The sequence below is a fragment of the Rhinatrema bivittatum genome, chromosome 3 (genome assembly GCF_901001135.1).
Source record: "Rhinatrema bivittatum chromosome 3, aRhiBiv1.1, whole genome shotgun sequence".
Classification (NCBI taxonomy): Eukaryota; Metazoa; Chordata; class Amphibia; order Gymnophiona; family Rhinatrematidae; genus Rhinatrema; species Rhinatrema bivittatum.
In genome coordinates this window covers 172,970,397-172,995,393 of record NC_042617.1, presented here as the reverse complement: position 1 = coordinate 172,995,393, position 24,997 = coordinate 172,970,397, and the positions used below count along the sequence as shown (strand labels likewise).

Below are 24,997 nucleotides of genomic sequence, written 5' to 3'. Positions count from 1 at the left end.
TAACTTAAAATATAACTACCGTATTTTCCGGCGTATAAGACGACTGGGCGTATAAGACGACCCCCCCTTTTTTATACATATTTTTAAGAAAAAAATAATTTTACACTCAAACAGGAGCAACCCTATCTATGAAAAGGCAACACTACATGCAAAACCTGTTGCTATTTATTGTTTTCTTACTGTATAACTTGTTACTTGTAAAGCATTGTGCTATGTTATTGTTCTCTGTAAACCGAGGTGATGTAGACCTTTACGTACCGCGGTATATAAAAAATCTCAAATAAATAAATAAACTACAAATATTAAATCAGGCCCTAAAAACCAATACACCTCTTATTAGGAAAACAGAACTAGCAAGCAGCTATAGATCCCCACACAGAAATAATTGTAAAACTATACTAATAAGCAGAATAAATGTTTCAAAACAGCTATGAACAGAATAATATCCAACAATTAAACACTCATAAAAACTATTAAACATTCTCCAAACACCAATAAAATATTTCAAAAAAGCAGACAAATCACATAATATTAAATAATTAAAATGGCAGTCAATCAAGAAAAATAAACTTAAAAAGCCACCTTTCCTTACCCCCCTCCAGCAGCTCTCCTACTCCTCTTTCATGCAGGCAGTAGCACACACCAGAAGCAGCAGTAGTGGCTAAGCTCTATACTCATGGTCCTCTTCCTTAGGGCCCACGTCTCTCTCACACACAAACACCATACCAGTCATGCCCCCATGACCAGTTTCTGTCTCTCTCACACACCAATCATTTCCCAAACAGTCTTTGACACACACACCAGACACCTTCCTGAACAGTTTCTCTCATGCCATACACTCAAACAGGCTTCCCACTCCCGTGTTCTGCTTACTGTACATATACAGGCTTCTCACTCTCATAATCACTTTCTCTGTCTCTCACACAAACCAGTCTCTCTCTTATTTACATGCTCACTCTCCACATGCACAGGCTTCTCATTCCCTGAATCACATTCTCTCACATTCACACACACCAGTCTCTCTCTCACACACACCGTCACCTTATCAACCAGTCTCTCTCTCATGCACGCACACACACACAGCCCTCCCACTCCCATGCTCTCTCACATGCTTTCTCACTTCCATGCTTTTTCTCTCTCTCTCACACTCACATCAGTCATCTCTCTGAGCAGTCACTTTCATTGTCTCTCACATATACACACACACACGAGCTCTCTGACCAGTTTCTCTCAATCACAGACATGCTCTCAATCAAATGCATTCTCTCACTTACACACAGGCTGGCTGGCTGCTTCTCTCTCTCTCACTCACTTCCTCTTCCCTCCCCCACCCCCCAAGCACAAATAGTAGCTGCAGGAGGCTCCTCCTCCAGCCCCCGCAGGCCAAGAAAGAAGAATCCCATCGGCCGCGGGAGGCTCCTGCTGCTGTCTCCTTTCTCGATTACCGGCTGCTTCAATTGCTCGGGGGCCGATGCTGCAGCGGCCGCTACTACTTTATCACGCGGCACGGCCTTTCTTCTTCCCACGCACCGCGTATCACGTATCACTTCCTGTTCCGGGTCCGGGGGGGGGGGGGGGGATGCAGGCGCGGGAAGAAGAAAAGGCCAGGCGCGGATGCCACAGCTTTTTTTTTTTTTTTTTTTGCACCGCTGCCGTTCCCGCTGGGCTTGAACGTGCTGATAGCCCAGCGGCAACAGCAGCAGGGAAGGAAGAGCAGCGGGAGAGACCGGGAGCACGCGACACACAGGTGAGAAGAGCTGCCCTATAAGACGATACCCAGCGTATAAGACGACCCCCGACTTTCGAGAAGATTTTCAGGGGTTAAAAAGTCGTCTTATACGCCGGAAAATACGGTATTTATAATCTATAAATGCACATGAGTGTGGCCCTGACCCCGAAAGTGTGACCCTTAGGTCTGTATGGATATGAACCTTATCCTCTGCCCAACAGATTATTTATTCATTCTCTCATTCAATTTGATATACTACTTATAAAAGAAATCTCTAAAAAGGTATGTAATTATACGATCTAGAACCTACCTCCAACATATTCTAATATAAAAATGAGATCTTTCTAGTTAAGCAGTAAGGATTGAAAAGTAGTGTGTGCCTTTAAACCATGTCATGCCTTTTCTCTTCTATTGAATTGTAAGATTTATAATATTAATCTAAATGGGGTCTAGATTTCACTAACAAAAACTCCCCCCACCACCAGGCACATTGTGATGCACCACAAAACCCTGCCAAACCCACACTCAAGACTCACACAACAATAACCTTACCTATGAAAGGGCAGCACTACAAAATTTACTACAGACTCTAGAACACCAAAACACCTCCTACTGGAAAACTAGAACAAGCTATTGATCCTTACGCAGACACTGCATGCTAACACAATTCCTTGCCACAGTCATATAAGCAAATCCCAGGCTGACTCTTACCTAATACAGATTAAAAGGGAGCACAAATTAGAAGCAGAAACAAGCAAACAAACTAAAATGGAAACCCCCAAGAAGGCAGACTTATGAGCATTGCAGCAAGGGAGAAAGAGAAACAGTACACAGGATTTATTTAATGATTAGGTATTTGCAGGTACTTGTATCCTGGATTGGCCACTTTTGGAAACAGGATGCTGAGCTTGGAGGGACCCAGTATAGCAACCTTTTATGATCTTAGAAATAGAAATGAATTTCCACCTATGCTGAGCAATATACAAAAGATATAAGAAATGCACATTCCCAAAGCTGAGAAATTCCTCTATATAAAAACTGAAAAACAAATTTTTTTTTCTACCTTTGTTGTGTGGTCAATTTATTTGATACTGGTCTTGCTTTAGGTCTTCTTTTAAGTTATTTTCCAGGATCATCTTTCCATTTCTTCTCTTTCCTCCTGTCATTTTCCCTTTCTTTCCTCATCTGTCTGACTGATTTCCTTTTATTTTTTGCTCCATTTCTCTGTTCTCTGCCTCTCTATCCACGCATAGCAAATTTCACTCTTCTCCTCTCATCCTTCAGTCCTCAGTCTCCCTCTAATTCTCACCTAACCCACCAGCTTCCTTTCTCCAACTCTCACCTATTCCCATGTCTTTCATGCATGTCTGTTTTTCATCCACTTATTAGTTGTCCCCCTGCCCCCCAATTTCCACCCACTGCACTCACACCCTTCCCAACCTTCTATCTTCCTCTGCCTCCCATCCTTTTACCAGCCCCAACTTCTTCCTTCACACTAATTTTCTCCCTGGCCCCTTTCATCTGTCTTTTGACCCCTACTGAGCCTCCTACTACTCCTCATTCATTGCCTCTCTTACAACATCCAACTCTTTCTTCTCACACTCTCTCCAGCACTCCGGTTCTTCACACCCTCATTCATACCTACCCCAACCCATCTAATACAGCCATTGGGTGGGTATGAGTTCTTACAGTCTGCCCCAAATCCCTGCTCAGTCTCTGAATTCCTGACTTCTGCATCTACACGTCCATGCTCTGCTTCCCCATTTGGTCTCACATTTCTTGCCCTTCTGAATCTACACATCCCCAATCCACAAGTTCCTCCAATTCCTGCTCTCCTGCCCCTCCCAAGTCCCCGGCTCTTTCCCTGCTCTCCCATCCGCTTCCCATGCTTTCACCCCCAGTTCCTTATCACCTGCGCTCCTCCCCCAGGCCCCCCAGTAATAGCCTTGTTTATCCTCTACAAGTCTACATTCTTCCCCTGCTCTCCTAGCCCCCCAGTCCCTGTTTCCCCCCCCCCCAAGTTTCCATTTATCCCCTATCATTGCCCTCGGTCCCCTATTCTTCACCAGATCACTTCCCTAGTCCTTATTCTTCCCCTGCTCTCCCTCCCCCCAGTGCAGGAGTCCCTGTTCTTCCCCTGCTCTCATGCCTTAGTCCACATTCTTTCCCTGCTCTATCCCCCCAGTCCCCATTCCTCCCTTGCTTTGTCACCTGCTCTCCCCTTAATCTCCCAGTGACAGTTCTCATTCTGCCCCAGTCCCTTTTATCCTCTGCTCTCTGACTCCCTCAACCTCTTTTGTTTTTTTATCTGATCTCTCCCCTACAAGTCCCCCATGTCCTTACTGTCTTTACTCTCTTGTATGCTCCTCCTGCTGCAGGCAGGCAGGCATGGCACCTCTTTCTTCTTCCAGCCTATGCTTCTATTTGAACTGTAGGCTCTCCTGTATGGTAACCCCATCATAGTTCCCTCTGAGCTGAACGCTTTAGTGATTGCTCATACATTTTTTAATATTGCTCACAGCCTTTACATAGTCACTCACGTAAATCTGCTTTGTGCTATATATAGAAATGCAGCGCCAATACCTGTGCTCAAAATTGTTTAAAAAAAAAAATCATTGCTCACATGAAAAAAAAAAAAAAAAAATATGTGCACACACCTCGTCACTCCTTGGAGAGAGCACCGAGTCCCATGTGGCTCAAACAGCAGCAGTTTGAACTGCATGGTTAAACTGCTGTAGTCTGAACCCTGCAGGGATCCGTAGAGTCCCATAGTTCAAATTGCAGGGCTGAAGTTTGAACTACGGGCTTGGAAAGAACACAAGCCTGGGGCCAAGGATAGTAAGGAAAGGGGTAGCATGCATGTGCTCCTCTTACACCGTCAGCCCCCACAGTGGACTAGTGGTGCCCTTGAGCCATGGCGCCTATGGCTAGAAAGTACAGACAATCTTTCAGGTGAGTGGGAAGTCTACCATATCATGGAAGAATCAAATGTATAGCTGACACAAGCTTGGAGATTACTGACTTTGTAGCTGAGGGAAATGAGGAATGCTACTTTCCAGGTCAGGGATTTAAAAGAATCCATCTGTAGTGCATGAAACCGAAAGATGGGTACAAGAGTTGAGAAAGAACATGTAAAGTTAATAGAAGTGGAGGCTTTCATGCCAGGGTAGCACATGCCTTCCATAAATTTTGATGACAGTGGATGAGTAGAGATGGGTTTAGCATGTCATTGAACATGGTAAGCCATTAAGATATAAATTAACTATGTGGCAAGGCTTGGGACAGAAAGAAGGAGCAAGTACATTATCAAGCACTTGGGCTTGCAATGGGCCCAAGGTTTTGTGTTAGCACCATATTTGCTCCCTTTGGAAGGCAGAGCTCCTCTATTTGCCTTGAGAGATTGAATACAACATCCAAGCTGTTAGGTTGAGGTATGGAAGGTTTAGATAATAGATCGTTCTTTCACCCTGAGTGAACTTAAGTGTCCATCTTCAGATATATGGGGAGAATGTTGGAAAGATACATGAGATATGCAAAGCAAGTCTGAGCCCACTGACGTTGTTAAGAATCAAGCAAGCATAGTCTTGCAGCAGCTTTTGCAGTGTTCCGGCAATAAGCAATATTGGTGGAAAAGTACATGAGGCTTGTCTCCCGATTAGAAGGAAAGCATCCTGAGGCAGTCAGATCAGTGGGTAGACTTGCAGAAAATTGATCTAGTTTTTTGTTCTGCTCCAATGCAAATAAGTCAATTGATAGCAGATTGCATAAATCAACCAGTTCACTGACTGCTGAATATCCCAAGAGTATGGTCTGAATATTCTGCTGAGGCAATCCACTAGCATGATGGAGATTCCTGGAATATAGGTGGTATGTAGGACAGACTAATATTTGTTGTGTACTCCCAAATCTTTAGCATTTCCTTGTAGAGGCCATCTACAGGAAATGGATAGAGGTGAGCAGGGAAACAATATACAATAGATGCACTTTACATGTGGCTATTGTTAACAGTATATCCTTCTTAAGTACCCAAATACCTTAAATAACTATTTTGATTAAGGACATGAATGTGTTGAAAACAAAACATAAAAGTTCTTATTTACACATACATACCACACTCCTTGGTATCGAAAGTCTTCCACACCCTGAAGTCAAAAACGAAGACCATGGCTCCTAGTAAGAAATTATATTACACTTACTAAATGGATACACAATAAAAAGACTATAAAAATTATTTATTGAAAATAAAGCTGCATTCCAATGCCCTACTGCAAAAGATGCTCTCTACCCTGTATAATTTGAGCCCCTGGTAACAGGCATTAAAAAAAAATACATCACATTCAATAGAATTTGACTGGTTCATGCTGCTTGTGATGTTATTGTTTCACAGGTTATGGCGTCACCAATCATATTCAGTGGACATGAGCTAACTACAACTCCCTTGGTAACCATTTTCAGAGTTTCAAGAGAAGTGCAAGAGCTTAGATAGCACTTTTTTTTTTACACTGCTTCCAGCATCTGTAAACTAGATGTGGGATGAAAAACAGATGTGAGTAGCTGAGTGAGTCACATAGTTTACAGCTTTAACAACGCTACTACTCACTAGTTCACAACTTGTACAAACGCAACCACTTTCTGTGCTACAATCCTTAATAGCTACAATGTTAAACAGATATATGCAAGGAGGTTTTGTTTTTTTTATTTATACTTTTATTGGCAAAACATACAGTCATAATATGAAAGTCATATTAACCATATACCAACAATACAAAGCAGTAGAGAAACTGCCAATAAACAGTTTATCCCCTTTTTGCTCTCTCCCCCATCCCCACCCATTCCCCCCCCCCGTGATATCACACATCTGGGTTGTCCTCTTCGTGTCACACCTTAGGACAGCTAAAAAATTAAAAGTACATAAAACCTGGCTGTTCGATCAAGCTTTCCATTAATTCCAGATGATCCGGCTAGTACGTTACCGTACATTCTAGGCACTTAGAAATTCAGCTAGGTAAATTCCCAGCTCCACGAAAGAGCTTTAATTCATTCATGCGTTTTATTTAATCCCAGTTACTTTGATCCTAGTTATTTCACCCTTGTTTTATGCAACGCATTCTTACATGCTTGTTATTGTTATACTGTAAACCAAATTGATTTGTAGTCCTCTACTTGAATTTCGGCATATAAAAATGTCAAATAAATAAATAAAATAAAGATAAAGGAAATTTCCCTTTCCGATTGTCCAGAATCATCCTCTGCAGTCAGGTCTCGTCCATCTGTCGCCACAACTGCCGATTTGCAGAGCCAAGGTCAATGGCTTCAAAAGTCTTTATACCAACATAGGAATGGCTCCCAAAGCCTAATGTGAGATGACATTCTGTCAGTCTGCCCTGCGTGCAAATACCAATAGTGCACCGACCATAGTCCTTTTATAACAGAGTCAGCTGGGGGGGGGGGGGGGGGGGGGGGGGGGGGGGAAGTTCCATCCGCCAGTGTGAGGCCAACTCCTGACGAGCCGCACATATGCAAGGAGGTTTTAATTCAGGAGTTGCCAACTCCGGTCCATGAGAACGACAAATAGGTCAGGTTTTCAGAATATCCATGACGACTATGCATGAAATAGATTTGTATACAATGGAGGCGGTGCATAGAAATCTCTCATATGCATATTCATTGTGAATATCCTGAAACCATGTCCTGTTAGTGGCTCTCGACAACTAATGGAGAAATTACTTACCTGATAATTTTGTTTTCCTTAAGTGTAGACAGATGGACTCAGGACCAATGGGTTATGTGTACCCCTGCTAACAGATGGAGACGGAGTCAGGTTTCATAGCTGACATCACCCTAGACAGACCCCTGCAATGACTTCAACCATTCAGTATTCTCTTCAAAAGCCATTGTGGACATACTATTGAAAAACGAATATAATTTAATAACTTGATTAAAAACTTGATTAAAACTGGTGACCGTAACTGTACTCAACCAAAACATAAGGGCTGAATCCCAGCAATATTATAGATGTCCAGATATAGGGATAGGGTGTTGGCTTACCCGTAATCTCTTTGGGATCTAGATTCATGTGCGATTCCTTGGCACTGTTCATGGACAGTCATGAGTGGGATGCTGAATCCATATGTCTACACTAAGGAAAATAAAATTATCAGGTAAGTAATTTCTCCATTTCCTAGCGTGTAGCCAGATGGACTTGGGAGCAACAGGATGTACAAAAGCTACTCCCGAATTGATTGGGAGGCTGCCCGTGGTGAGGTTAGCACCGCCCTCCAAAGGCTGCATCTTCTCAGGCTTGGACGTCCAGGCGATAGAACCTGGAGAAGGTGTGCAAGGAAGACCATGTTGCTGCTAGACAGATGACAATGGGAGACAGTAGCTTAGCTTCTGCTTAAGATACTGCCTGGGCTCTAGTGGAATGAGCTTAAACCTGAAGGGGTAAAGGCTTCCCTGCCTTGACACAAGCTCCCGTGATCACTTCCTTGATCCAGCGAGCTATGGTAGCTCGCGAAGCTGCTTTGCCTTGTTTCCTTCCACCGTGAAGAAGGAACAAGCGGTCTGTCTTGTGCACTAGTTCTGTATGTTCTACATACCATACTAACAGCCTACTGATGTTTCAGTGGCGTAGGAGGAGTTAGTCTTCCGAGTCCTTGCATCTATTTAGGGATGGTAAGGAAATGGACTGGTTCAGGTGAAACTCCGAGACTACCTTTGGCAAGAAGGAAGGGAATGTGTGAAGCTGCAACGTTCCTGGAGTCAACTGGAGGAATGGCTCCTGACATGACAATGCACGTAGTTCAGAGATGCGACGAGCGGAGCATATCGCCACCAAGAATATAGTCTTCAGCTTTAACAGATGTAGAGAGAGAGCATGCAGCTGCCGAAAGGAAGGCCCTGCTAAGAAGTCCAATACTAGATTGAGGTTCCATAGGGGCACTGACCACTTTAAGGGTGGTCGGAGGTGTTTAACTCCTTTTAGGGAAAAGGCCAAGTCCGGATGTGTTAACAGGTGGGCTCCGTTCACCTCACCTCTGAAACAGGAGAGAGCCGCCACCTGGACTTTCAAGGCGTTGAGGGACAGTCCTAAGTTCAGGCCATCCTGTAAGAATTCCAGAATCATGGGGATTTTGGTTGTTCGAGGGTGCACCCTCTGTTCCTCACACCAAGCCTCAAATATTCTCCAGATCCGCATGTACACCAGGGATGTCGAGAACTTCCACACGCAGAGCAAGGTGGCCATTATAGCCGCCGAATCCATGCTTTTGTGAAGTGTGTCCTCTCTCAAGGGCCAGGCTAAGACAAAACCAAGTTGGGTCCTCGGGAAAGATCGGACCCTGTTGGAGAAGTTCCCTGTGCAGGGGGAGGAACAGGGGGCTCTCCACCAGAAGCCTCCGTATGTCTGTATACCACAGACATCTGGGGCCACCAGAAGGACAAATCTTCTGTGGCATTCGATCTTGCGAATGACCTTGCCCAGCAGAGGCCACAGAGGGAAGGCATACAATAAGTCCTCCTCTGGCCAGGTCTGGACAAGGGTGTCGATCACTTGGGAGCACTGATCTCTTCTGCAACTGAAGAATCGGGGGACCTCTGCATTGTGAGATGTGGCCAGTAGGTCGATGGATGGGAGGCCCCACCGATCTACTAGGAGCTGGAAGGCTCTGGTCAACAACACCCATTCCCCTAGATCCAGACTCTCTCTGCTGAGAGTCTGCTCTGACTTTGTCTTTTTCCCCACAATGTGGGAGGCAAAGATCCCTTGTAGGTTTAATTCCACCCATTCCATAAGGGGGTCTATCTCCAGAGACACTTGGTAGCTTTGGTTCCTCCCTGACAGTTGATGTAGGCTACCGTTGTTCGACATCACGCGGTCTGTTTGTCCCTGGAGCCTGTGGCTGAGTTGCAGACATGCTAATCTGACAGCTTGGGCTTCCAGATGGTTTATGTTCCAGTGCTTCTTCCTTGGTCTATCGCATCTGGGTTGTCAATTCCTGACAGTGGGCTCTCCCCTCTGTTGTGAGGACTATCCAATTTGGTGGGGATAGGCTTACACACTTGCTTAGATGCACTTCCTGTAGCCACCACAGGAACCGAGAATATACCTCCATTGGTAGGTGGAGGAGAATAGAGTAGTCTTGAGAGAGTGGGGTCCAACGTGACAGCAGAAAGTGTTGGAGTGGCCATATGTGTGCCCTCGCCCATGGTACTACCTCAAGGGTTGACGCCATCATCACAAAATAAGATAAGCTTAATGCTCCATGGTATTCCAAAACTTTACATTCTCATAAGACTTTATTACGATCTAAAGAACATAAATGGCATCACATGAAAACTTCTGCAGCAAAAAATGACTATTATTGCACCCTAAGGTGTTACAATAAGGAAGTTAACATTGCAAAAAATATCTATTTCGCAAAGAAATTTTCTGATACCAAAGGCAATCCTAGTGTTCTCTTTAATATTGTTAAATCTTTAACTACAGTGAATCCTTTTAGTTTACCAGTTACGATTCTGCTATGCGTAATAAAATTGTTGCTTATTTTAAATCGAAGATTGACATCATTTCTAAGGAATTTCACCATCTACCTTATCCCACCTTTAAGCCTCCACCCATGTGCTATTAACTGGTCAGAATTTTCACCTATATCTGAATCTTCTTTATTAAACTAATTCTCCTTTAAATCAGTGTTCTGGCTCTCTATTTAAAGTCATTGCTCCGCTGGCCAGCAGTTTTATATGATTTGGTTAATCATTCTCTTGAATCTGGCTCTTTCCCAGAGTTTAAAAAAAATCTGCCATTTTACCCATTCAAAAAAATATATAGCTAAAGATCCGTTAGATCTTCACAACGACTTATAGCTTTAATACCATCCTTAGCAAAGATAATAGAATCTGTGGTCTTTCCAATTTTTTAGCTGAAAAGCAAAGGAAGGGGAGCTCGTTCTATCAAGACAGTTGAGCTGCCCTCACTTCTGGCCCCTAAGTGGCACCCTCTAAGGGTGGATGTGTTCGGGTACGTCCATTGTCATTTAAGCTTGGAAACAAGAGGAAAGTTTTAAGGGCTTTTTTCAAGAATGTTGTGTTTTGGAGACATCTTAATTCCTTAGGTAGGCTGTTCCAAAGGAGTGGTCCTGCAGAGAAGGCAGCATGTTCTCTGGTTTCCTCAAGGAAAACTATACATTTGAAAATATTTCCCTCAGAACAAAACTGGTGAGTTATAGTTTACTCCTGAGGGAATTCCGCGCAAAAAAAATTAAAATTCTGTGCATGAAAACTTAAAATTCAGCAAGCTTTATATTGGTCAAAATAACAATTTACATAATAGTCTAAGTAATTACATTTTAAATCAATACAGAAAAAAAGTTATTACTTAAAGATGCAGAATTTTAAATATTTTGAGCAGAATTTCCCTAGAAATTCACTATAAGAGAGAGAGTGTCCCTTCCACTCGCTCTCCCTACTCCCCTGGCCACTTTGCCCTCTCAGGCCCCAATTCCTCCACCTGCCACTATCTCTCCCCTCCCGCCCAACCCCTTCCACTCTATTGCCAGTCCCAGAGTTTGATCCCGTTCTCAGTACTGCCCCTCACACAGGCTCCTTTCTGTCTCTCCCTCTAATACACACACCCCCCCCCCCCTCATACAGGCTCCCTCACTCTCGCACACACAAATCCCTTCATAAAGGACACTTTTTGCATACACACCCACACAAGCTCCCTTTCTCTCTCACACACACACATCCTCACACAGGCTACCTATGCTCTCTCTCATGCACCCCTTCACACAGGCTAGCACCCTTACATACACACAATCCCTTTTCATACACATGAGCTCCCAATCTCACACACATACACACTTCCTTCACAATCTCCTCATATAGGCTTCCTCTCTCTGAAACCCACTCAAGCATCACCCCCCCCCCCCCACTCTTACCTCCCATGCTCTCTCACACACACACACACACACACTCGCTCTCACTGGGGCCTTCCTTCTTCGCCACGAGCGGAGCACGCTCCATTCGCGGCACACGGGGGCCTTCCATTTCGCCGCTAACGGTGCACCAGGGCCTTCATCTTCGCCACGGACGAAGCTCCATTCGCAGCATGCCGGGGTCTCCTCTACTATTTTCTGCGCAGAAAATGGCAATTCTGCACAGGGTGAAATTCTGCACAAATTCTCCGCAGTAGTGCAGAATTCCCCCAAGACTAATAGTTGTGTGCAAAGGTTTAGGCACCCTGGTCAAAATGTATTTTTCAATGAATTGCAGTGAACAGAAGCAGACATGACTTCTATATTAGTACAAAAATTAAACAAGACATCTTTCTGCAAATTTTAAATCAAAATTACTATTTCCTGATTTTAACATTTTGAAAAAAATAGAACGGTGAAAATTGCCAGTGCAAATGTTTGGGCACCCTTTCAGTCAGTACTTCGTAACACCTCCTTTGGCAGAAATATCAGCTTCTAAACATTTTCTGATGCCAGCTTTTTATTCTTGCTTTCAGAAATTTCCCCCACTCTTCCTTTCACAGTTCTAGCTCAAACAGCTCTCCTTACATTCACTGAATGTTTGAAATCTTCTCACATTTTCAATTATATTCAAATCTGCAGACTGAAGGCCATTCCAAAACCTTCAGCTTTCTTTCTTGCAAATACTTCATGGTTGATTTTGAAGTGTTTTGGATCCTTGTCTTGGTGAAATATCCAGTAATTCTTTTCAGCTTCACTTTCTTCATGGACTGTGGGACACTGACTTCTAGGATGTGTTTATATTTAGTTAAAATCATTTTAAGTATTTATCATAACACAAATCTTCTTGTGAGGAAGTTATGTTGTCATATGCATTTAGTAATATTCCTTGGAGGGATTGGGCTTATATATTACTAGATATATATAGCTGAATCCATTTTTCCTTCCAACCACACAATATCTCTTCTGCTACTTGCTACCATACAACACCAATATAAAATAGATCATCCCTGCTTAACAGTTGGCTGTTTTTCTTCAACTGCTTCCCCCCCCTCCCCTTTTTTTTTCCATCAAAATGTATCCTGGGTGGCTGTGGCCAAACAATTCAATTTTTGTTTCATCAGTCAAAAGCATTTTGTTCTAAGAAGTTTCAGATTTAATATTTTAGTGTGCATACTTTAGATGAGGACTTTTATGATGGGGTCATAAGAAAGGTTTCCTTCTGACAACTCTCTCATGCAGACCAATTTTCAGGCAGTTCTAACAGATTTTTCTTGATCTTCCACATCTGGCCCTCATCTCAATGGTTGCATGTAACATTTCTTAACCATGCTTCTGACAGTGGAAAATGCTAGCTGGAAGAATTTAAGAGAGCTTTTACAGTCTACCCTTGCTTTGAAAGGGTGAATTATTTTCATTTTTAAAATGCTCAAACTGCTTAGAGGAGCTTAGGTTGTTGATCATAGGTCTACTTTCAGAGTCAAAATATATTAAACCATGGAACTGTCTTCACCTAACTGAAGGTCTAATGAGTCAATCAACTTTTTAGGCCTTAACAAAAAAAATAAATAAATAAGTAAGTAAACAAAACAAAACTAAAAACCCAACAAGTAATGAAACTGGGTGTCCAAAACCCTTTGCACATGCTATATTCAATTTGTTAAAAACCAGAAAATATAGTATTAAATTGCAATAAATGGAGAAATTACTTACCTGATAATTTCATTTTCCTTGGTGTAGACAGATGGACTCAGGACCAGTGGGTTATGTGCTCTTCTGCTAGCAGATGGGAGACAGTCAGATTTCAAAGCTGACGTCACCCTAGATTTACCCCTCGGTGACCTTAGCTCCTCAGTATCCTCCTTGAAAAGCCATTGTGGACATATATATATTGGCCAGGAGTGTCAGGTGCTCCCTGCTGGGGTTCCACCCAGGTCGTGGCCAGGGCTGCCTGCGCCTGAACAAAGGCTTGCAGTCCCTGGAAAAATTCCAACCAGGAGAAGGTCCCTGGATCCATATTAGCCCCAGGGGGAGTCGAAGTAGGGGCCACTGAAATGCCCTCTCGTGGGGAGGACGCCATTTCAGAATTGCTTAGGTCCGGGGGTGCTGTCGGATGCGGTAGCTCCCAACCCATCCTCAGACTGTGAAGAACCAGGCTTGGATAGATAGTCCTCCTTAGGCTTCCTCGCAATGTTGACACAGGCAGGACTCCAGTTCAGGCTATGCGGCTCTGATTTGGCAGGCTGTGCAAAGGGAGTGCCTTCTGAGCTTCTTTGCCACCAGTGCCATTGCCTCTGTGTACAATTGCACAGGTAATGCGCCTCGATATGTGTGCTGTAATGCGCACGTGGCTATACCGCAGATGTATGCATGCAGATATACGCGAGGATATGTGCGGAGTTGTGTTATAGACGCGCAAGTTGGGCACACTGACAATCCGGCCTGCCCCGCACATACGACGGTTGAGGGGGGGAACATGGCGCTGAAGGTCTCTACGTATCTGGACCACTGTGCCGGAACAGGGCCTAGCCCAACCAAGGCTGCTCAACCCGATTGGTGCTCCCCTATTTACCTCACCAGATGGGAAAACTGTGTCAGTATGGCGCACCGAGCTCAGAGACCTTAAGTTAAAGTGTCCTGCTTACCTGGTCTTGGTGCTTACCAGCAGCGTGCAGGGACGATCTCCAGCTGCCATTAGTAAAAAAGCTCCCTTTTTTACTAATGGCATGGACGCAGAAAAAGCTTTTGACCTGGAACATTGGCCGTTTCTGTTCCAAGTCTTACAGCATATGCTGTTTGGCCCATTCTTAACGGGGGATACTCTACTAACTTTCAGGTTGACCATGGTACCCCGTCAGGGATGCCCGCTGTCCCCCATATTTGCCATCTTTATCAAACCTTTAGCTCAAAAAATAAGGAACACCACGGAGGTATCTGGCATCCGGGTGGGTGAATTTTCATCCAAATTAGCTATGTTTGCAGACTATGTGATTACTAACCCTCACGAACCCGGTGATGTCCCTACCAGCGGTAGTTGATATTATTAAATCCTTTAGTGGGGTTTCAGGGTACTCCATCAACTGGGATAAGACTGAAATACTCAACATTACTTTGCTGGATAGTTGTGTGCAGGAGCTTAAGGCACAATTTCCTTTTAAATGGGCGAAAGATAAGATTAAACACTTAGGTATCTATTATTGGTGCTAGCAAGGATATTTTTTGTCTTAATTACCCCCCTTTACTCTCGAGAATTTACCAAGACCTTGAGGAATAGAATAGATACCATATCTCTTGGCTGGGACGAGTAGCCACCTTTAAGATGAATATTCTACCTAGAATAAGTTATTTATTTCAAACGATCCCTTATAACGTCCCGGGAAGAGTCTTGAAAAAAATGGCAATGCAGGTTCTTGAAGTTTATTTGGCAGGGTAAACACCCCAGGGAGGGTTGGCGATCTCTAACCTCTTATGGTATCATGCGGCGGCCCAATTGCGTACTGTGGTAGATTGGCATAGGCCTACAAATCGTAAACCTTGGGCGGTTTTAGAGCGGGAGCTGATGAGTGGGATCCCTCCACAAACTTTGTTGTGGCAACACCGAAAAACATGGCCGAGGCTGGCAGATTTACCTGACCCTGTGATACACACCCTGCAGGTCTGGCATAAATGGAAGAAAATCTTAGTGGGCCCTAAAGAAGGATCGATTAACTCCATGCCGCTATACCATTAGGGACTTCTTGGGGGGTAAAGTGCCCTATATCTTCAGGTCTTGGATAAGCCGAGGTATCGCCAGCTGTGCCCAGCTCTGGGAAAAAGCTCAGTGGGTGCATTTCCAGACTCTACAGGACAGATACGTGCTTCCCCAGGTGGAAGCCTACCACTACTTACAGCTAAGAAGTTATTTACGTATTTCAGGCATACAACAGGATTTAGTAAAAAATGTAACTATGTTTGAGATCTATTGTAAATCAGCGAGCACAGTTCAAAGACTTGTGTCCAAAATATATAAATTATTCAATCAAGACTTAAAAGCCACACCGAGCTTTATTAAATTATGGGAACAAGATCTAGGCCCTCCCCAGGACGACGATTTTTGGTCTGGGGTGTACTGCACTCTGGGAAAAGGACTAGTGTCAGCTATGCTTGTGGAAAATGGCCTTAAGTTGCTATACAGATGGTATTTCACCCCCTCCAGACTACATCAAATATATCCAGCTGCCTCCGATAGATGTTGGAAGGGATGTGGGAGGGAGGGGACGTTTCTTCATCTTTGGTGGGAATGTGAGATTATTAAGAGGTATTGGCGGGCTATAGCTCTTTGGTTACAGGAAAATACTCACCTAAATATAATTTTGACACCCCAAATAGCCCTCCTAAACTGTGCTTATCCAGATGGAGTTAAATATCTTCTACAGCTGATCAAATTCATCGCCACAGCAGCTAGGTGTGAAATAGCTTTTAAGTGGAAGGATAGTGCCCTCCCCTACTTTGGCCAAAGATCAATCCTGCTCGGCAAGGCTTTACAGTCTCTGCAAAATAACTGCCCATAAACAGAAGAGAACCCCGGCGTTTCGGCAAACCTGGCACTTATATTTAGAATGGAGAACCAAACAGCAGGTTACTTGTGGGGTTTCCACACCATCATATGTCAGTGAGCTCATAAAGCTGGAATGATTAGATTTAAGCTACTGTCTGAACCCTGGAGGGCAAGGGAGTTAATGATAAATATGGAGACTGTTTTGATGTATTAGTTTATTGACTTTGAATGATTGAACAATTCAAGTTGAATTTTGCTGTATGGATCTTTGGGGTTTTTTTTGGGGTTTTTTTTTTTTATGGTTGCTAATTCTAATAAAATTCTAAAAAAAAAAGAAAAAAGAACTGGTAAAAGTGAATCTGTTATTTACTCTCCCAGATAATAGAAATAGGGAGCACTCCATGAAGATAGCACTAGCAAATTTAAAACAAAATCAAGAAAATTCTCTCACTCAATGCACATTTAGACTCTGGAATTTGTTGCCGGAGGATGTGGTTAGGGCAGTTAGTACAGCTGGGTTTAAAAAAGCATTAGATATTTTCCTGGAGAAGGCCATAAACTGCTATTAATCAATTTAACTTAGGGAATAGCCACTGCCATTACTGGCAGTAGCATAGGACCTATTAGTGTTTGGGTACTTGCAACCTGGATTGTCCACTCTTGGAAAAGGATGCTGGGCTTAATGGACCCTCAATCTGACCTGGTATGGCAAGTCTTTTGTTCTTATGAACTTTTTTTGGCTTATGACTTTACGTTTCTTCAGGGGACTATCTACTTGCTTAGGACAGTGGTTGAGGCACCGGCAGTCATCTTTTTCTTTCCTGGCCTGTATGATGTGAAACTCAATCGCCAGAGGATGTAGTGAAAGCTATTAGTGTAACTATGTTTAAAAAAAAAAAAAAGAAGTTTGGACAAGTCCCTGGAGGAAAGTCCATAAACCATTAAGGTGGAGTTGCAGAAATGCACTGCTTATCTCTGGGATAAGCAACATGGAATCTATCTACCCCTTATGAGTACTCCTTGCCAGGTTCTTGTGACCTGGAATGGCCACTTTTGAGAACAGGATACGTGGCTTGATGGACCTTAGGTCTGACCCATTATGGCCACTTCTTATACTCTTATAAAGAGGGGCAAGAAATAGGAAACTTGATATTTTGCACAATCCAGTTTATCCTGCTACTAAAATAAAGGTGTAGTAAGGGCAATGCAGTAAATTTCTTTATTTCTTCCATTAAGGGACTTACATACTTGACACTGAAGCATTTACTATCATTTATATACATTCAGCTTTTGAACAGAAATCCTACAATAAGCAAAATTCTAAACTGACCAATACTGATCCAAACTCCATCAGGCCCAGCAAAATTCTCCAAAGAACAGCGCACTATCGAGTGATTGCACAAGATGGACTCATTTCAGAACACATCACACACAGAAAGAATGAACTACTTACCATGTGCAGAAGTTGGATATCACAGGCTATTTGCCCAAGTACACTTAATGCTTTGTAATTTCTCATGTCTCCAGGTTTTGCAATCAGTTTCTGGGAAAACAAAGCCATATTTGTAGAGTCTTATAAAAAAAACAAAAACCCAATCACATTACACCAGTTTATAAATACCAAACATTTCATTTACTTATATACCAGCTCACCAGCTACCAGACTTGCCCAAGTCTGCAAACAGTAAAGATTACAAATCACACAAAAACATCTCAAAACACAGAATAAAACATCATAGCCCCCAAAAATTATGATCCCGCATGCGCTCCTCCCTCCTCCTTCCACACCTGACCACCATATGCTATGAGAATTCAGTTCCCCTGTGGGCAAAGTTAAAAACTTTCTAGGCAAATTCTTGTGCAATGTTATCCAAGCAACAAGAGTTATTCTTGGGATCAATTCAACCTAACTTTCTGAAAGAATAAATTATCCAAGTACACACAATAGTTTGTAAAACCTTTTTTTTTTTTTTAGAAAGGAAGGCATTCAAATATTGTCAAGGTTTGGACCAGCAGTTTTATGTATTTATTTTTATATACTGATATTCGTGGTAGCTTCATACCGGTTTACAACAAATATACAGATAACAGATAAAATATACATAAAATGAGAATATGATATGATTAAACAAACAGGCATTGTAAATAAAATATCTAATCTAAAAAGAATAAAATAGAAAATTGTAAAAAATATAAGACATTTTAAAACAAATTAAACTAGACTAAAAATACTTTCATCGGAACAAAACTCATCATGTAAATGCTTGCAAGAAAAGCCATTTTTTCAATTTCTTTTTAAATGTCTGTGAGTTTGCTTCTAGCCTTAATTCGTATGGTAGTGCATTCCATAACCCTGGTCCTGCTATGGATAGTGCTCCCTCTCTCACTGAGTTTAAATGGTTTCCTCTGGCTCCTTTAGGCTTCCAGCTCAAATAAGAGTCTGGTTTCCCCTAGTCTATGGCACCATGAACCTTCATTTGTAGCTATCCAGGATTTTTCTTCCTGCTCACCCAATTTAACTCTCCCTGGTCAAATCAATGACAGCCCTGAACCAGAGGCGAGATAAACAGTTCTTTCCAAAACCTAGTTGTAGCGTATTCAGGCCTGCTGCGACCTTGGGAATAGCCCAGGAACACAACAAGACTTGACTAATTCAGTTCTGGTGCAAGTATTTACAGTGTTTCACAATTACAGAAACCAAAATAGTAGCTCACCTTGCATCAGGCACATCTGTCAGATAAATATACTCCATCCGAATGTATCAGGAGATCCTACCAGCTTCCTGGGGCATCCTCAAGCTTTCTAGGCCTGGGTTCTTATGGTAGGGTGAAGGGAATTTCCTTTCACCCAGAAGCCCTTGCAGCATTCTACCTTAAGGAGGTCTGGGTTAAAACCCTGAGCCAGACTCCTTAGGTAGAAAGAGTAGGTGTCACCAATGTGCAGTGGCTAGGACCACTTACCCCAGTGGCTGTGAATGCTGCCTCTGCAGCATCCTTGGCTGGGCTGAGACGCCAAAGCTGGTCTCAGGAATCAGACATGGATCTTCCTTATAGCAGTGCTCAGCACTGCCACTGACCTACTGAGGTTGCCTATATTGAATGATTTCATTTAAAAAACAGGTTAAACAATAGCATGTAATGCAGAAAGTATGCAAATATGCTACACGATTCCACAAAACTGCAGAATTTGTGAGCCACTGTAGAAAACAAGCCCCATATGGAAGGGTAACTAAAGGGTCTCTGTTTTTCCAAAGCAGCTCACCTGCAAGGTTTTATTTTATTTTTTTACATTTTACCTCTAAGACTGAATATCTTGTTTTCAACTAAACAAAACCCCAAACCTGGAACACACTAGAAATACCCCAACATACCTTGTATTCTTTTTCACTTATGAACATATTCAACTCTATCCTTCCGTATCTGTATATGGAAATTTGCTCATATAAGGAATAGATAAGCTTCCATAGCATGTTCCTTTCGTTTTTTTGAGAAAAGATTCCAACAACTTTCACGGGAACATCTGTTTATAAACGAGGCAGGAATGCCATTAACATTTTGCTAGATGCATTCATAGATTACACAGCAATTCAGAAGCGTTTTAACTGTCAAAAGAATCAGGTAAAAAAAAGAATAGAAAGCATGATAAATCTCTAAGGTGGTCACGGGCTGCTGTGATGTTTACAGACCTTATAACAGTAACTGCAAGGGGAAAGAAGCAAAAACTCATAGGGGCTAACAAATTCAGCAAATCCCCTGGGATGATAAGCAATGAGTGACAAAATTCTAGAATGGAGGGGGAAGGTGTGGCAGGGGTGGGCAGGAAAGCTTCTTAATAGGGAGCCCATGGGGTTGGAGTCTTTTGGTGAGGGAGGGCCAGGATTCCTCCCATGTTAGCTACCAGAGTCACTGATAAAGAATTCAAGTGTGTGGGACAGAGACTGGAAGACGATGCGGCAGTTTGTTTGTTCTAGTCTCGCGTGGCAGAGGTTTGGGGAATATGCATGAAGCTTTATTGCTGAAAGCATCCAAGATGAGGACAAGAAGAAGAACCCTATGGGGCAGAGATTTCCAACCTTGTGTGTGTCATGGCACAACCAGGAAAAAAAAAAAAAAAAAAAAAAAAAAAAAAAAAAAGAGTTCACTTCATCCTGGCACAGCATCCCTTCCTTCCCTCTCCCCCAAGTCTGGCATCACCTTCTCTCTTTTTCTTTTCCATTTCTACTGGTATCATCACCCTCCCTTTCCTTCTCAACACCATTACTTATTTAATTTATTGCTTTTTTATACCTGTAGACAATCTTAACGATGTACAATAAAAAAATACCAAATTGTAAACAAAATAAAGTAAAATACATTAGATCAAGCAAAAATAAATAAAACATGCACATTTTAAAATAAGTAAAAATAATAAAATATAATAATTGCTCTAACCACGGAGGGAGCTAGTCTCAAACGATTAACTCTGATTAATATTCAGTTTTTATATGATTGTTTAAACAGCCAGGTTTTAAGATTTTTTTTAAATTTTGCAAAGTCCTTTTGGACCTTCTCTTACCTTCTTTCTTCCAGCACCTCCTGGCATCATCTCCTTCCTTCACCCTCCATTTAGCCCTTAGCATCACTTTCCCTTCCCTTTGACCTTATCCCTAGCATCATTACCTCCGCTCTCTTGCTTACATCACCTTCCTTTTCCCCTTCTCCCACCTCCTGGCATCATCACTTTCACGTCCCCTACACTCTGTGGCACATTCATCTTTTCCTTCCCCAAAACTCCTTGGCATATTCAGTTGTTGCTTTTTCCCCCTCCCCCGCACAATTTCCTGGAGCTGGCAGAAGTCTAAGCAGCACTTATGTAGTGCTGCTTCTTCCTTCTCTGCCAGCCTGCCTATGCAATCGAAAGCATGAGGCCCATAGGTTTTCTGAGGCTACAGGGAACTGTGAATTTCAATTGCAGAGGAGAGCCAGAAGAGAGGCAAGCAGCAGGACATCCTGCAGGCAAGGAAAGAACCAGAAGCAAGGACTGCCAGTGCCTCAATCACTGTCCTAAGCAAGGTTAGTCCCCTGAAGAAACAGTCATAAGCCAAAAAAAAGTTCATAAAGAACATAAGACCTGTCATACTGGGTCAGAACAAAGGGCCATCAAACCCAGCATCCTGTTTCCAACAGTGGCCAATCCAGGTGGCAAGTACCTGGCAAGGGGTACTCCCAAGAGTAGATAGATTCCATGCTGCTTATCCCAAAGATAAGCAGTGGCTTCCTGCAACTCCACCTTAAAAATGGTTTATCACATCCTCTGGCAACGAATTCCAGAACTTAATTATGCGTGGAGTAAACAAAAAAAAAAAAAAATATATATATATATATTTCATTTTTTGAAAGATGTTCTTTTTGCTATTATAGCCTCTCTCACCTCACCTTTCAACAATGCCGGTGGTAGTTTAGCTTTCCTTCCACCTTTTCTAATGTATGAAATAAAATATGTATTTTTAAACAAATGTCCATGCTTGATGTAAACAACCTTTGCAGTTGCTCCTTTCAGTTTTTTCCTAACCATTTTCCTCATTTTATCGTAGATACCTTTTTGAAAGATAAATGCTGTTGCAGTACATTTTAGTGTCTGCCCTCCAGTTTTTACATCAAATTTGATCATGTTGTGATCACTATTGCCAAGTAGCTCCAACAGGGTTACCTCACACACCAAATTCCAATTTCCACTAAGGACTAGCTCTAAAATATAGTTTCCTCTCTTGTTGGTTCTTGTTCCAGTTACTCCATGAAGCAATCATTTATTTTACCTAGTAATTTTATCTCTCAAGCATGTTCTGCTACGACATTCAGTCAGTCAATACCGAAGTAATTGAAATCACCCATTATTTTGTTAGCTTCTCTAATTTCTTTTAGCATTTCATTTTCTGTCTGCTCATTCTGGCCAGGTAGATAATACACCCCGCCCCCACTGCTATTTTATTCCCCTTTTTGCCTGGAATTTCTATCCATAAAGATCCAACATTGCATTTTACTTCCTGCAGAGTTTTCCGTTTGACTCATTGCTCTCTTTAATATATAGTGCACCCTCCACCAATATGATGCATTTCTATACAATTTGTACCCTGGTGTCACAGTTGTCCCATTGATTATCTTCCTTCCACAAGCTTGAAAGAAGTGTGAAGATCTGCAGGGGTCTGGATTTTGACAGGATAATTTTTCTACTATTGTGCTCCCAATGAGATTCAATCTACTTTGATAAGAAACATTTATTCTTGTCCAGTGATACTTGAATGGAGATTACTAACATTTTTCACAGCATTGAAATGGTAACACTTCATAATTCAGCCCATTTATATTAGATATTACCTGAACTTTCCAGAAAAAGTATGCCAGTGAATCAAACGTTTTATGCTTGCATCATTCTAGCAAATTTAAGCAGCATTACAAATAATCCATAGAGAATTTGACAAGGGAATAATACGAGTAAAGTCAATAGGTCACTCAAACATATTTTGATGGAGTATAAAAAACACAGATATCATCAATTCACTTTTGAATAAATCCATTCAACTGATGAAGTCAGCTGACACTACAGCTTGCATAAGTACCTGCAGTCCAAGGAACCTCTGATATTCCTAACTTTTCAAAAAGCTTTGCAGAGTACATGGCAGGTGGTTTCATGGGGCCATACCCCAAAGGGTCCAACTTGAAGAAGTCACAATGAACCACTTCCAGCTGTCCATTCAAACTTTTGCTTAGGGACTAAAAAAGAAAGCAATTAAAAAAAACAAAACAAAAAAACCATGTAAATTTGCAAAACGTGACCAGCACTCACACATGAATAGCATAATTGTTAGTACTGCTGCCTGCAATCCGCTAACCCACTAGAACTGAAGTGCTATAGAGAGCACTCAAAAACCAATGGGCAGTAAGGGTAGCATACCCTCTTTAGCTTTGCCCTAACAGATGATATAGCAAAATTTGAATCATTTTATACACAGTTTGAAGGCTGAGCCCTCAACAGTAAAAAAAATAAATAAATAAAATGGTTAGCACTGCCACAAATATCAGAGTTTCATACTTAATGGTTTAATTTAAGGAAATATCCAAAATTAAATAAGCAATATGGATATCAATGCAGACAGGAAAATTAGCAAAATAGCTAGTTTACACCTGCTGGAAGAGAAACATTTTTACAGACTTAGAACAGCAGCTTCCAGGCCCTGCCTTTAAATGGTTATACTTTTGATAATGGTGACACTGATGGGTGACAGGCTTAGAAAGCTTTAACTTTTTACCAACAAAAACATACCTGTAAACCTGGAAGAAAAGCCTTATCGCTTTCTAATGCAACCACTCGTGCTCCCACATCGAGCAATGTCCGAGTCAGAACTCCAGGCCCTGAAAACAGTCAAGTTTTTAGAAATATTTAAAAGTAGTAGGAAAAAAAGCTCTTAAGTGCCACTTTCTCTCTCTCCAGTGCAGAATACGTGAGCAAACTTTTCCTGAACCTCAGGTTGGAGGTTTGAGGCCCACAGGCGGGCATGTCTGTGGACACCAATTTCCACTCTCAATGTCATCTTAAAAACATCCTGGCCACGAGTTTTCCCACACTCCCATTTACACCACACCAGCGACTGGAGGTTTGTTGTACTGCTTTTGAAAAAGCTGCTCTGACACCTCCTGTATCTACTTCAGCAGATTCCGCATATACTGACCCATAAAGAGCTGGTGAGAAGCTATGTAAGCATTATACATAGCTCCCTGAAACACCTTTCGCTGAAGTCTCTGAAATCCTCTCCAGAAGGCACAGAGGAATGGGTTCTAGGTTGTTTGGCTCTCTTGAAAACAGATTCCATCACCACAGACTAGATAATAGCTGCCTTTTCTAAATCCAGGAACCTTACGGGGTGGGGGTGGGGGGTGTTTCCATATCTTCATCTAGACCACCTGAAGGATCGCGAGTACTAGGACTCCCTTGGTCATCTTAGAAGCATCACAAACTGGAGAACATACAATAGGGAGATATCCCATGTTTAACCACTGAAAGCCCCTAACATGAATCATAATAGCCAAAGTATGCAGACAGGCCAAAAACACTGTCACAGCTAAAGAAAAGAAACTTTTCCCAGATACAACTTTATAAACAGATCTTGATAAGTATCCTTCAGTTCTGGTTTAATCTCCTTTGTAAATAAAACCAAGCCAGAGGGACAATGCAGCAATTTAAGCTCATAAGCAAAAGTCACGGACCGGCCAAGAGAAGTCCAGAGGTCAGAGACACCCCCACTCTTGGATGAAGGGGGAGCATTCGGAAATGGAGAAAACGCTGATGCTGGCATAAAGACTTTGTCCAGATGTGGCAGGACCCCCCCTGAAGAAAAGAGGAGGGGGGAAAGATCTGCAATGTGGCAAAGACCCTCCACCCACTACATGATTATACACAAGCATATATGTATGATTATCCGCTGAAAAGTTTTAGATGGGGGAAAATAAGGAGAGAAAATAAAGTGAACCTAAAGCAGCCCCAGCAACCCGGCTATTGAGGAGGGAGACGATTAGGTGTGGCCAGGAGACCAGAGAGAGAAGGCGACACCCTGCCTGGGGTCAGATGGTAGCACGGAGTCTGAGACAGTAAGGAGCCAAGAGCAGCCTGACAGCTTCGCCAGTACCAGACAGCCCTGCAACTCTGCCAGCACCAGACCCGGATATACAAGCCTCCTCCCCTGCCCACATTCTCCAGGCCTCCAGTCAGAATCTGCTTAACAGA

The 24,997-nt window shown here is 42.5% G+C and overlaps 1 protein-coding gene across 1 annotated transcript in view; it reads right to left on the bottom strand.

Annotated features, from left to right (window-relative positions):
• The window catches only part of TFB2M (transcription factor B2, mitochondrial), a 60,987-nt gene that overhangs the window by 32,256 nt on the left and 3,734 nt on the right, over positions 1-24,997 (bottom strand). Inside the window, exons 2-6 of the mRNA XM_029593950.1 lie at positions 23,540-23,628; positions 22,836-22,989; positions 19,611-19,759; positions 17,694-17,783; positions 5,840-5,899 (exon numbers count right to left, since the gene is read on the bottom strand). Of these exons, the coding sequence (XP_029449810.1) occupies positions 5,840-5,899; positions 17,694-17,783; positions 19,611-19,759; positions 22,836-22,989; positions 23,540-23,628 (542 nt within the window). The remainder of the gene's footprint in view (positions 1-5,839; positions 5,900-17,693; positions 17,784-19,610; positions 19,760-22,835; positions 22,990-23,539; positions 23,629-24,997) is intronic.